At 38.8% G+C, this 14,930-nt stretch overlaps 1 protein-coding gene across 7 annotated transcripts in view; it reads right to left on the minus strand.

The window, feature by feature from the left end:
* Positions 1–14,930, minus strand: part of TCF7 (transcription factor 7) — a 163,102-nt gene that overhangs the window by 25,710 nt on the left and 122,462 nt on the right. For 5 of the 7 annotated variants that reach the window (XM_039337488.1, XM_039337485.1, XM_039337482.1 and 2 more), the window contains exons 6-7: positions 3,429–3,515; positions 647–757 (exon numbers count right to left, since the gene is read on the minus strand). In XM_039337488.1, the coding sequence (XP_039193422.1) occupies positions 647–757; positions 3,429–3,515 (198 nt within the window). The remainder of the gene's footprint in view (positions 1–646; positions 758–3,428; positions 3,516–14,930) is intronic. The other 2 variants (XM_039337487.1, XM_039337484.1) reach the window with 1 other exon arrangement.

A 14,930-nucleotide genomic window follows, 5' to 3' on the forward strand; every position in this document is an offset into this window, starting at 1 on the left:
AAGGCCTAGCAGGGCTAAAAGCTGCCTCACATAGGCCAGGCTGGGCACACCTTTTCAGCAGCAAGAGAAAGGTGATGACGGTCAGCTGGGCATGGCAGGGCCTATGGAGTGTGGGGTGGCAGGAGCTTTGTGCTGTAGCACTGGTTGTGGGCTTGAACTGAAGTAGAAGCTGGGACTGGGGACAGCTGACTGAAATTGCTGAAGGCCTTAGGCCTCTACTTCAGCCCCTGTATTGTCCCCACTGTTGAGTGCTGCTATGTAGGGCAACCAAAAGGCGAAGATGAAGGAAAGGAACATAAGCAAGTGGAGGAAAGTGCCCCTGCAATCATAAATGTGGCCAGGCTTCCAAATGTGACTGCAGAGGCTCTACAAAGTCCATAACTTCAGGGACCATTCATAAATACCGTACGTTCAGCACCACCGTAACTTCAAACGGTCACTGAAAAATTGGTTGCAAATTTGAAAACTACCTGTAATCATTGTTCTGTCTTTGTTGTGCCTGGTACTACTTTTATTTTCTTGTGGAAAGTTTATTGTGCCTTTCACTTATTGCTGTCAGTCTGGAAAATTCAGCAGCGTAGAAATGCAATATATAAATAAATGGCACAGTACCTATAAGTCTTCCTCCCAGTTCTTGGCTACTTACATGCTTCGGTCGTAATGATCCATTTCTTGTTTCCCAGATGGAGATGTGATGCCTGGGTGTGGGAGGCCTGTCGCATGCATTCCAGAGCTAAGCATCAAAGGATGCGTAATCCTGCAATATAACACAGATTTCTTACTGCCTGGACTTCTAATGCATTACATTAGAATGGGATTTTTATGGTAGTTGGACTTATTTCTAAATACAGAGAGTAACTGTTTCACAGAACTGTGTGTGGATATTGGTTTAACAGCGAAGTTTGCTGACTTCCATATAAGTCGACATTTCCAGAGAGACACCACAATAGAAACTGAAGCCTGGGTTTCTAAAGTCTTCTGGAACTGCGACATAATGGGTGCTTGGGCACTCAGCTGCTGTATTCTGAATTAGACTGAGAAATACTGCAATTGCAGCCAAGGGCTAATCTGCACTTGAACAGAATTTGGGTTTCAACAATTGTGAGACAAGGGATCTGGCTCACTAGGGGATACTCTCTAGGTATGTTGTTTTCCTTACATTCCCTGTTGGAGCAAACTAGCACAAATGTTACATGTGGAGATGACAGCCTCCCATCCACTGCCATCATCTTTGGTTATCCCTGAAATTCTGTAAGGGAAGCATTGTGCCTGGATGGAGAGCACGCAAGAATGCTTTGACACAGCTCTTGGTAAAGCTTATGGCAATGCTGAGTCAGACAGTGCCAACTCCAACTTGGTATTTTCTTCTTATGGTGCCTGTAGTTAAATAAAGACTGTAAGACTTAATTTGGGGTTTGATTAAAGAGCTGCATTTAACAGTTCCCTACATGTACCTCAGGTTTAAGTTCTAAGAAAAATAAAAAAGGGGTGGGGAAAATTTTATGCTGATTTTCTGGCTTCGGTTCTTTACAATAATTATTTTATGCAAGTTGTTCTTGCCAAGGAAACTAGGCTGTTGGGTGACTAAGCCCATTTTTGATGCGGACCTAAGACTTGGCTTATGTACCAATTCTTTGCCAAGAATTTCTTAGGCTAACTTCCTGTGATTTCATCTGAGTCTGTGGTTTTAGTGCTGTATAAATATTGAATGGCCCTTTCCCTTTCTTCAGTAATTGTGAACACAATGGGATAGTAGAAAGTGAGGGCCACATTACTGGAATTTTCATAAAACAGATCATAGGCTAATCATTTGCATAGTCTTCAACAGTTCTGAAGAATACTTTCTGCATTATAGAAAGATGCTGTCAATGTATTAAACATCATGACTAACGCTTGAGACAGCAGATTTGCCCATGGGAGACAACCAACTGTTCATTAGCTCTGTTGGCACAAAGAGAAATGATGCTTGATATTAATCTACTGGCATAGCTTGAAGCTTGATCATTATCTGCCAAGGTGTGCATTCTTGTCTGAAAAACTTGCCTCATTCTCTGCTGTTAATGGGAATGCTGCTATGGCAAAGAATGAAACTACCAGGTAACTAGGAGGTCTGTAATTCATTTATCTTAATTATTAAGATACTTAGACATACACAGGTGCCTGAGGCAGAGTAGACATTAAGGTAATGGCATAATAATACTATAATAGTAAAAATAATGATGTGCCTTTCTCCATTATAACTCCCAGAATGTCTTCATCAAGAGACTTATTAGGACAATGCAAAGCAGAAGCCAGAGGAGGCATGCAATGAATGGTGCTTGCACATACAATCCCTGTAGATTAATGGGTATTCCAGCTGGACTTTCTCAGAAGAAATAAAGAGAAAATAAATTTGGCATTGGGGTCATTCCAATTAACTCCCCCAAATTTACAAGCAAGTGGAACAAATCCCAGCCAATTGATCAAATTCTTTTGTGACAATCAAGAAAGCCAATGGCAAATCTGTATGCTCTTCTGAAGCCATTAAAAAAAAAATTTTGTATGAGAAGTCTGCATACCACTTGCATTACAATCCTCAGCTGTTGTAAATTGCCACACACTTCCATAGAAGCAAAGCTAGTATTTGATACTAGCAGGTGGCCCACCAAGATATTGGTGGAATGAGGAGAAAAGTGTTAACTCCTCTGTAATTCAGCAGAGCAAAAGTGCATTGAGAAAAAGTGAAAATGGACTCGTGGGATGCAGCACATAAGCAAGAGAACCTGGTAGCTTGAATGCATCAGGTTCTTTGCCTGATTTCTATTTCTGTTAAAAGATTACTAATTGAACAAAGTTATAAGGAAGTCCATTGGTTCTTGAAGCTACACCAGATAGACAATTTTATTTTAATGATAGCCAACAAGATGCTGTTTCGTGTTGTCTTTCAGAGCTGTATAAAAAAGAATCACTAGTATGGTCATTCTACTGAAGTCCCTGGAAAAGAGCCTTTGCATAATTATGCACAGCTTCAGTATCTGAAAACAGGACTGAGGGTGGAGACCTAATACAACAAGAAGCATTTTTGAGAGAGCTTAAGTACTCTGGATGTTAAAAACTCATCAGAGTGTTTTCAGCTCTCCTTCTTTTCCATTTCTAGATACATGACAATAAGAGACATGTTCTTTGGCTTTGCAACATCTTGTGAGGGTTCTCTCTCTCTCCTGTCCTACTATTGTTGACCACAACCAAACTGTGCTTCTCCTCTGGAAGGTCATCAAATTATTTACTTATTTTTGGTCTGAAAAGTCTGCCTGCTTAAAATAAGAGAACGCCTTCCCTGTTGCTGCCATCTGGACGTGAGACCTTCTCCCTAAATCCTGCAAATGTTCATGGCTTGAATTGCAACAGAAGCAGAGCAACGTGTCCTGGCTAAGGCAGCTTATACTTACCTGGAGAAAGTAGCCCCAGCAGAGAGCGCCGACGTATAGGGCTGTCTAAATCCACATGACTGGAAAGGGCAGACAGGCTGGCTCTGCCTGGGAGCAGGAAGAAAGAGGCTATAAAGCATCTACACCCATGTCACTTTTCCTGCATACTTTTTTTTTTTTTTTTTCATCTGGATTCATAGCTGGCTAAAGCTGGGAACTTGCATATTGGGGAAAGGTAAACTTTTTGTTACTCATTGGCTTTTGTCTCAATGTGGACATGAATTTTGCCTAGAGAAGAGTTTTCTCTAGAACTCTCCCAACAATGCTTTAAAAGCTACCTGTAATGACTATATGATTAGCTTTGAAACATGGCTAGAGAAGTAGGCTTTCATTCCTGGTTGAGCCGCACAATCAGGTAGAGATGCTTGACATAATCCTTCTCCCATGAATCAAGGGATTCATCCAGTCTAGTCATTTGGGTGCAAACAATCAATGCAAAATTAATATCCCTAAAAATCCAGACAAATATTTCTATCATCTATGCACAGACTGTATCTTTGCACTATTAGAAATCAAGGTCTAAATAAAGAACAACCTTTCAAATCCTGTTTGACATAAATACAAAGCCATTTCTTAGTTGATGCTCTTGGGTCAGTCCGAAATGATATCACTTGTTCTCTTGCGTAAATTATACTTAGAAACTGCTCTATTCTGACCATACTCCAAAAGGTTACAGAAGTTTACATTTCAATAGTGAAGGACATTGTTTAGCTCTGCACATGTTGATTTTTTTTTCCTTTCTAAAAAGGGCTGAAATCTCTTGGGTTTTATTGTTAAACACCCCCCCAATCCAAAACTAAGCACATTTCCAGTGTGCTCGTAGCAAAATACTAAACAAATATATGCATCTTTGGTTATTAGCCAAGACCTGTGTGTGGGATGCAGAGCTGGCAAAAATAACTTAGCATTACATCACAGGGAAACATGAAGTGGCAAGTGATTGGAGGAGTGGACCGGGAATGCTTCTGGAAAATTCAACTGAATCCAGGACAATATAGTGTATTCTTCTTTATAGAAGGCTCCCCATCAAAAATGTAAGACTATATCATTTATGCCTTTTCTATTCTTGTTAAACAGATAATGGCTTGCAATAATCTATACTGAGCAAAGGCAGGCAGTGGATCATACTGTGAAATTCTGAGAAAATATCAGTATTTGCTATAATTACTAACCAGTTTTAGGGGATTTTGAACTGATCACATTTAAAGCCTTCCACTTAGGAAGAAATTGCCTATTCTTACTTTAATCCAAAATACGATCTAGGATAGTGTTTCCCATAACTATGTATCTTCCAGAAGTATGGACTTTGAGTGCCAGAATTTCCTAGCCAGCATGACTGCTGTTGCGAATTTGTGGAACTGAAGTCCATATATTTGGAAGCTGCCAAGATTGGAAAACTCTAATCCAAGACCTCAGAGCTGTACTTAATTATGATGGGATGGAAGCATCTAGTTAAGAATCAAGAATTTAATTAGAATATACTGCTCAGTTATCTCAAATACTGGAAGAACCATGCTGAAAGCAATGCTGGTGAGAACTCGTGGCAAGGTCAAAATGTTGGAAAACATGTCTTAATTGTGGGGAAGATCATCAAACTTCAGTAGATGTAGATCTGCAGATGTGGACAAAGCCACAAGGAAAAATGTGCACTAATGGTCTCAGTATTGAAAGAGATTTCCCATTTTACAAGGATACATGCAATAGGATTACAGAATGTGAAATGTATGAATGAATATACCTCAACATTTTGAATGCAGAAAAGAAGCACGTTAAGGAATGAGTGATCTCATATGGTCTGGAATAAGTCAGTTTAAATGAGATGATATATTCAGGGCATGAGACGGTAAGAAGGCCTGAAATAGCAAAGGCAATGGTGTGGCAACAGAATGGAAAGAACAATTAGTTGTTCAGCTATATCCAATAAATCGTAACAATTGAAATTAATGTATTTTCAGTGAACGTGACTATTACAGAAGGATATGTATTCACAACACAATGACAAAAGGCAAAGGTGAAAGAGGCAGGCTGTGGCAAACCTTAAGTGGTACTGAACGCAACACCCAGAAATGCAGTGCTACTAATGGACAAGAAATGCAAAAGAAACAAGGAATCGCAGGAAGATTTCAAACGGGCAAATACAATAATGCAAGAGACAGAATACTAAGAGTTCTGTGAACAGAATTATTTTCGTTATTAATATTGATTTTAAGCAACATAAATAGAGACTCTACACTGGAACATTAACTACATAATATCCTGGTCATCTCCCTTAAGAATTATTGCAATGAGCACTACATGAGGCTGTCTTTGAAGAGTATCTGGAAACTGCAGCTGTGCAGAATGTGGCTGCTTGAGGAGTCTTGGGCCTCCAAGGATTGTGCAAGTAACACCTCTGCTGCATGAGCTGCACTGGATGCCGGTTTGCTTCCAAGTCCAATTCATGGTGTTGGTTATCACCTTTAAAGCCCTTCATTATGGCGTGGGATCATGTTTCAAGACAAGACAAGTGTCTTGTCCCAGTTACATCAATCTGCCCACACAATCAGGCAGAGAGGATATCTTACAGACCCATCAGTTAAGAATTTTGATTGGCAGGATCTCAGAAAAGAGCCTTCTCTGCCATTGCTCCCACCCTATGGAATATCCTGTCTCCAGAGGTGAGGTTAGGCCTCATTTTTGGGCCTGCCAGAAGCATCTGAAGACCTGATTCTGCCAACTGGAATGGGGGGTCAAAGAGTGGCACACAACCCTGAGATTGGTGGTGGCTTGGGGGTGCTCCTCTGCTGTTTTTTAAACTTTTTAGCTCTGCACCTCTTTTATTTTTATCTTTTATTTTTCACTGTGTTTTAATTCTTTATATTTCTTTATATGGTTTTATCATTTGTATCTGTAAACTGCCCAGGGTCACTTGGATAGTGAGATGGGCATTATCTACATTTGATAAATAATTAAAGAAATAGGAATTGGAAAATGAGTTAGGGTGCAATCCACTCCCCAGGACACCTCCAGGTAAAAGAGTGACATTATTCATTTCAAATACCGTATATGGATTAAGTTTAGAAAATTAAAAATATCAGCAAAATTTGATTCAGAGGACATTTAGACAGATACAGGATTAATATAAGGATCAGATTCAGCATACTTAACATATAAGAAAGAGGAAATGAGCTAGAGGAAGGAAACAAGAGACACATTATGAGAACCAAAATTGAAAAAAAATCATAAAATCTTAGGAAAAGTTTCAAGTGGGTTTCAGAATAAGCTGCCACAATAGCTAGTGAAAGGTGGCAAATGAAAACCTTGGGTAACAAGAAGCATACAATGACTGAACACAGTTTTTCAGTTTCAAGCAAGAAAGGAAAGTAAAGCTATCTCAATCAGGAACGTCAGCAAATAAAATAATGTATCATGAAAAGAACAACTGATACTGAAGAAAATCAGAATTAACCCTCAAAATATACGTAGCCATTACTCGAGCAGTTTTATTAAAGAGGTCTAATAGAGGCAAAGAAGTCTAAAAGAAAGAGGAAAGTTCTAGAATGAAATATTTTATAAAGGTGTTTATAAAATGACAAACATTTGTGTAGAAAGCAAATATTCAAAAACTAGGTCCCCTGGAAAGTGAGACATACATACATACATACATACATACATACATGTAATATCTCTATTGCTGCCTGCATTGTCTTCATCATCATTCTTACTTAATATAATTATCAATACCAGAAGACAACTTGAGGTACAAAGAGAAGGAAATACTAAGTCTATCCTTTCTAAAGTCCCAGTTTTGTATGCTCCATCCCAATACACACATGTGATTCTTAATGGCAGAAAAACTGAGCATTCAAATTTCTGTCAGAATGGTTGAAATCAAACTGTTTAAATCAGGAGGAGAGGAAAAGTATAAATGACACCTAGACAGTTATATTTTAGAGTCTACAAAGATAAGGTGGCTTCCTTTTAAACCTAGATATGTTGCTAATATGAAGAAAACCTAAAGAAAAGGAGAATCTTTGGCAACATTACTTCCCTTTCTAGGGTACCAGAAATTTGAAATCACCATAGAACAAACAAGATGTCTAGATAAAAGGAAGATAAGAAGACAGCAGAGAAGCAAAATGGGTTTTTCACATCTATTTTTGCTGTGAAAAATACTTGTTGGAGAAAATAGTTATACTTGTATGGTTATTTGAGGAGGGATAACATCTGAAAATACATGCCAAATAACAGTGACATAATACATTACACAATAATTAATCAGTGGAGCCAGATAATTTTCACCTGAAGAGTTCAGATGAGATTTTGCCAATTTCTAACAAAAACCGACAAGTTGCTGTTAAAATAATTTCCAGAGAACAGAATGTCAAATAAAACCATTTTTAAATGTGGCCATATGTGTATTGGTGTGCTACTAGAGAAGAACAGAACATTGCAGCCTGAATTAGGATAATGCATATCTCAAAGTAGTAGGTAGAAACGGTAATTAAAAGCAGAATTCTTGTACTCTGAAACATATAAAAGAACACGTCTTTGTGTGGAAAATCAGTAGAAGCTTGGTAAAAGGAATTATAGCTTTTATTATTTGTTTATTTATTTGTTTATTTTTTATTGTTTGTTTATTCAAGTCAGAAGCATAGTATCCTAGCTATTGAGAGTTATCAACAGCCCTGCGAAATCAGCACATTCTGGATTGGCATTTATGGACTCACATATCCTTTTAATGGATTCTTAAATCCAGGTGGGTTGAACTGAATTCTTTGATTTAAAAAAAAAAACCTTTTGATAAAGATCCCCCTTCTTTAGAAATATAGGTCCTCTTATGACTCACAAATGAATGCAAAACAGACAAGTATAACTGAATAGTTCTGATTATGAGGGAAGATAAATGATCGCTGAGCTACAGCTACTTAATTTAATTGTAGTAATAAAGAAAATGAGGCAAACAATGCAGTCGACATCTAATTGTTCATATTTATGAAGTCAAAGAGACTCCAAAGAACTCCAAAATGATTTTTCCAGTTGGATGAATGGCCATTTCAAGTGAAGTGCATGCTGGGGAAAAGATGAAATTTATCATACAAACTAAAGAGGCTTGAACTGAAAGTCCCTGAACAGGTACAAAAAGCCACTGGAACTGTAACAGACAACTTACTAAAATTGCAAATTCAGCATGGGGAGAGTGAAGCGTGAAAACTTAGGAATTTTAGGAAATACAATAGAAATAAAAGAGAATCAATGTAATCAAATCTTTCTATAAACTGATCAGTAAAGTCAAATTTCAAAGTGTAGGTATCACTTTAACTTATCTCAAATCTTAAATTCTTACACTGGAAAAGTGCAACCAAGATTATACCACTTAATGCTAAAATATTTTTTATTTGGGGTTTTTAGTTTAACAATAAAGATGACAAATGTGACCTAAGATATAAACCATAGTATCACTAAAAAAAGTAATAATGTTGCAAGAGTAGGAGAGAGAAGATGATTAAGATTAGTCATTAGAACTCAAAATTATCCACTGAAATTAACAAATATCAGGTTCAGGAGAAGAAGAGTAGAAAATATAGACTTCCACAGACAGATTCAGGTTTACCTAAGCAGGTATCTTCCATGGGTGTTGGCCACGCACCTAGGAATTTTAGAAACTAAAGTCCAGTAACTTACAAGGTGCCAGGATGGAGAAGAATATGATGATAGGCATTACTTTTGTAATACAACTGTGTGGTGGCAATCTATGATGCTTGCTGATAAATCATTTAGGAAATAGGAAATAGGCAGAATCACATGTGAAAGATTATTGCACAAACTTCAATAATAATAATGATGATGATGATGGAAGGGATCTTGGAGGTCATTTAGTCCAACCCCTTGCTTAGGCATGAAACCCTATACCAGGGGTCTTCAAACTTGGCCCTTTTATTACTTGTGGACTTCAATTCCCAGAATTCCTCAGACAGGCATGCTGGCTGAGGATTTCTGGGAGTTGAAGTTCACAAGTCATAAAAGGACCAAGTTTGGAGACCCCTGCCCTATACCATTTCAAACAAATAGTTGTCCAGTCTCTTCTTAAAAACTTCCAGTGTTGGAGCATTCACAACTTCTGGAGGCAGGTTGTTCCACTGATTAATTGTTCTAACTGCCAGGAAATTTCTCCTTAGTTCTAGGTTGCTTCTCTCTTTGGTTAGTTTCCATCTGTAGCTTCTTGTCCTGCCTTCCTGCTTTGGAGAATAGCTTGACTCCCTCTTCTTTGTGGCAACCCCTGAGATATTGGAACACTAATATCTATTTATATTGTTTCCTTCGGCTTTGATTCTCCTCTGCATCTGAATTAGTTCCACTGCCTAAATAGACCTGCCTAATAAAGAGTTGTTAATTGAGTGAAATATAGTAGTTAAGACCATGTTTTGTATTGATTCATGATTTAAATCAGTTCTGCTCACTAGGGGATCTTAGGAAACATTTTGTTCTGTCAGCAAGTGAGAATAATCTGTCAGGCCTGCTGAAATAATCTGTCTGGAATGCTTTGAATCCCTTAAATCATTAGATAAACATTACTGTTAACTATCATAATTAGTGTAGTTATTTCTCTCTTTTTTTAAAATCAGAGTTTGGCTTCAATCTGGAGAGAGACTATACTGGTGAGAATATGGAAGTGTCATTTAATATGTCATGAACCAGCCCCAAACCTATAATATAGCAGGAAACCAAAATGAATGTCGAAATTTAGCATTTTGGCTTTAGGGCTGAGAAAACAGCGACCTCTAATCCCCAAGTGGAAATTGGTCACTCTGTGACCCAAGATGCTTCAGTGGAACCCTCTGAAAATATATTAAATTGCCAAAACAGTTCAGGCAAAGTAAAATCCTTTTTTTTTCTTCTTTTGTTATTTGGAGGACTCCCAATATAGTCCTGTCAAGGGAAAATTCCTTCTGCTGATTTTGAAAAGCTGACATAGTTTCAGGAAGGGGGAAGCCTCTTAATAATCATCTAAGTGATTTCATAGCTCAAAGTTACAAGACTTTTTAGGGAAGAGATGTTGCATCAAATGTGAAGAAATTGAAGTAATTTGGATAGTTTTTCAAGAGTCTTTCCATTTAACTAATGAGAGACTTATTGTTATCCGGAACACTTTGCAGGTTGTGAGGCTATACTTGCTGAATGTCTCAAAGGTGCTTTTTCAAAAGGCAACCGGACTGTTTTTTCCTTGAGGCACCTTTGAGGCAACCGTGACCTGGGTGACTGAGAATCTCCCCAGACATTCCTGCTGAACAGTTTTCTTCTGAGGAAAAGCTCTTGCAATATTACAGCCACAGGGTGTATTTGAAGTCAGCTTTCTTCCAGAACAGTGAACCTGCTCTCTTCAGAGCCGTTGCCTATCACAGCACTCCTTATCGGCAAAAAGAGGTTCTGGAGCAGTGGTTCTCAACCTTTCTAATGCCGCGACCCCATAATACAGTTCCCCATGTTGTGGTGACCCCCAACCACTTATACATCAATGGGTACCAGGGGCGTGGCCAAAGAAAAGGGGAAAAAAATGGTGGACAGCCTTGTTTGGCAACCCCTGTGAAATGGTTGTTCGATCCCAAATGGGGTCCCAACCCACAGGTTGAGAACCACTGTTCTGGAGTCTTCCTCTTTTCTCCATCTCCTCCCCCCCCAAACCAATTTGAATGCAATGAACACTGCCAGGCTCTGCAAAGGGTGGGGGAGTGGGTGGAGGGGGAAAAACAGGAAAGAAAATCCTCTGTAGGTTTTTTTTTTTTTTTGCTTGGGTACAAGCCCCTATTTTTATAAAAGAAGAACGAAGAACATTAGTCCATACAGGCAAGCTGGATAGTGTGAAGTTCTCTGGGATAAAACGCTTTATCAGCAAACTGATGGATGCATGTGAACCACTTTTGCAGGGGCAAGACTAAGAAATACATGGAAGGCAACTCACATGTAAAGAGCACCGTGCCACAAGGAAGAGGGAGTCAAGCTATTCTCCAAAGCACCTGGAGGCAGGACAAGAAGCAATGGATGGAAACTAACCAAAGAGAGAAGCAACCTAGAACTAAGGAGAAACTTCCTGACAGTTAGAACAATTAATCAGTGGAACAACCTGCTTCCAGAAGTTGTGAATGCTCCAACACTGGAAGTTTTTCAGAAGAGATGGGACAGCCATTTGTCTGAAATGGTATAGGGTTTCCTGCCTGAGCAGGGAGTTGGACTAGATGACCTCCAAGGTCCCTTCCAACTTGATGATGATGATGATGTCTGTAAGGCTTTCAAGACACATAGGTGCACTGAGAAGGTTAAGGCAGGGTTGTAGCCTATGGATGTCAATTATCACAAAGCGCAATCTACATATGGGTTTATGAGAAAATGAAATTGGGCACAAATAAAACCAGTCCAATGAAATAACGTCCAAATAAAATTGGTTCCCCTCCCCTTAATGTGCATTTTGCTGGTGGGAATGGAAAATACCAAGTGAAGGCTGGTGGTGTATTAGCAGCCAGCACAATTACTGTTTAATGTGACTTTGGCCCTGCACATATTGTGGTAGCACACGTAGAACACTCCATAGAATTATTTCTGAGGAATCAAATTGGGAGAATTAACTCTCACACAGTCAGTGAGAAACAATATGACAGCAAATCTGACCACTGCATAGATCAAGGAGAGATGGAAACAAGCCAGCCTGCTCAAAAGAGGGAGCCAGGCAGTCTGTTGCATGAGGCAGGGAAGAAAGAAACACAAGGTGTCTGAACACTCTTTCAGTATACGGACTTGTTCTTGAATCCCAACTGTTGCTATCGTTCTTTAGTTGTGGCTTCCTAACCTTCTTCAGTGAGACTTTGGTTATCCAAACTCTTGCAAACTACTCAAGTGGTTCCAATCCAATCCGTTGGATGAAACCTGCCACAAATCAGATACATCCATGTAATATTTTAGTTGCTGTTTCTCTTATGTATTATAATGTGCTGCAATTAAAGGCACCTTTGTACTGGCAAAGGTGTCACTTTAAAGCCAAATCACATGAGTTTTTTTTAAAAAGCAGATTAAAAATTAACAAAGAAGGATCCAGTCAAGATAAGGACTTCAGCTGTAGGTGGTGTGTGTGTGTGTGTGTGTGTGTGTGTGTGTGTGTGTCCTTTTTATCCAGTCCAGCCTTCCTCAACTTGGGCTTCCTCCAGAATTCGCCAGCTAACACAACCAATAGTTTCCCTTGTAGCTTAAATGAGACTTGGAGAAGACAGCATCAACTCTGATAGAACCAAAAGATTAAATTATATGACTAGGTGCCATGATGCAAAACCTAACTTATTATTTTAAAATAAATATACTTAACACCATATGTATTGTTAGCCTTCCCTCCGCCCCCACAGATTTATAGCCAAGTTCAGAAATGACAATTTTATACATGTATACTAAAAACTCTCATTTTAATTTTGCTAAAATCAACGTGGGTTCTTCAAACACTTCCATTCTGTCACTGTTTCCATTCTTCAAATGCTTAGAAGGTCATCCATTCCTATTTTCTTCCCTTGAAAGGGTTAGGAGGAGATGGAGCAACCCCTGTGCTGTCTTTCCCTGCCTTAAATTGCTCTTGGTCCATCAGCAAGAGAGAGATCCCTTCACTTCCACTCCATATAAAGACAAAAGATGGGGACAAGCAGCTCGTCTGCCATTTGCAGATTAATTCCTTTGATGCAGAAGAGGAAAGGGAAATTGGCAAAGGTCTTTTCAATTTCACTCTTGATCCTTTTGTGTGAATTTCTGAGGGAGAATTGCCAAGCTAGGCTTAAGCTCAGGAGCCAGGAGCAAGAATGAGTAAGATCTTCCATCAGTGGGCAATGGAGCCACTGCTTCCTAAACCAAAAATGATATTACAGCGGCAATTTTAATTACTCAGCCAGAAATAAATCAGGACAGCTCTCAGGCACTGTTGATGTCATGGGAACACAGAGCTCCGGAGCTGTTCTCAAATGGGCCCAGGCTCTTTATGGGATGTGTCCAAAGATGCAACTTTGGAACATTAAAAATAGGGAAATTCTCTCTGCTGACTATCAACTGAAATGTACTGGGCCATAATGATCATGTTTTATGTTCAAAAATGCATCAGCTATGAAATACAGGAATAATGAGAGGTGAAGTCATAACTACTTAAAGGGAAAGTTGTTTGAGAAAAAATAGTTTCTTTATTCATTCAACATATTTAAAGAACATTTCTATTTGCCACCTTACCAATGTTTCTTTTTTTAAATTGTCTGAATGGTTAATCATCACCACAATGTAACCAGTTTAGGAGAAACACAATATTTTAAGGAAGAGGGAGAGAGGGAGAGAGAAAGAGAGAGAGGGGGGAGGGGAGGGGGAGGGAAGGAGGGAGGGGGAGGGAGAGGGAGAAAGAAATCTAAATAATCAAGCTTGACTTAAGTTGAAGCATTAGCCATTTCTTCTTTTGTGAATATAACTGCATTCTTTGGTAATACCTTACTGCTTAACTTGCAGTGCAGTTTATGACTGCATTTTCCTTACAAAACGCACTTAACCTTTCCATGCCAGTGTACCATCCCAATTTGCACACTCCAATCAGTTATTCAGAAACAAATTACTGCCTTCTGATCTTATACTTGATTCAGGCTAAGTTAGAAAAATATATAGCTTACAAGATAAATTGACATTATACTACATGACAGGACTTTATGTGCTGCATAAATATCTTGCATTTTTGCTTCTCTCAGATTAGAAAAACTAGCAGAGCAGTGAAATTCCTGGCAGACAACAACCCACAGCTTGTTGACTGTGGATTGACTTGATGACTCATAAATCGTGCAGTTTAAGGTCCATTCAAGATTTGTACTGACACTTCATGTTGTCAGTCAACATGTTGATTTAGAACACTGCTGATTTCAATGGGCTTTCAATCAATGACTCCAGTGTAAACTGTTGTGGTTCTACTTGCCACTTATTCTTTTTAAGGTAACTCTAATCTCCACTCTTGGATATTTTTTCTTCAGAACTGGAGATTATTCAAGGGTTGCGTTACTAAATATTAATATCTTAACATTAAAAGCTGATTCATCCAACTATTCCAGGGTGGTGGTGGTGGTGAGGAGTAATGGTGATTACAAATATTGTTTTGCCAACAATATTGATGATTCTTGAGAAAACAGGATGACAGTCCACTGTACCATTTCAGAAAAGCTACAGAGCAAGCCTTTTCTCAGGCATAACTTGACCACATGGAGGTGCTTTCATAAGGTTATTTCACCACATCAAATACATTCAATCAGTCCTCAGTGAGTCAACATGAAATGGGATTCCACATTATTGAAGTCAGACAAACCTCTGCCACACCACATTCAAGACACTAAAGTGATGATATGGATTAAATAGAGTGGGGAAAAGTCCACCAGAAGTTAAACAAATGCAAATACTAACTGAATCTTCCTTCCTTCCTTCCTTCCTTCCTTCCTT

This window comes from Crotalus tigris, unplaced genomic scaffold (assembly GCF_016545835.1).
Source record: "Crotalus tigris isolate CLP2741 ecotype Arizona unplaced genomic scaffold, ASM1654583v1 scf7180000017680.1116333, whole genome shotgun sequence".
NCBI classification, from domain to species: Eukaryota; Metazoa; Chordata; class Lepidosauria; order Squamata; family Viperidae; genus Crotalus; species Crotalus tigris.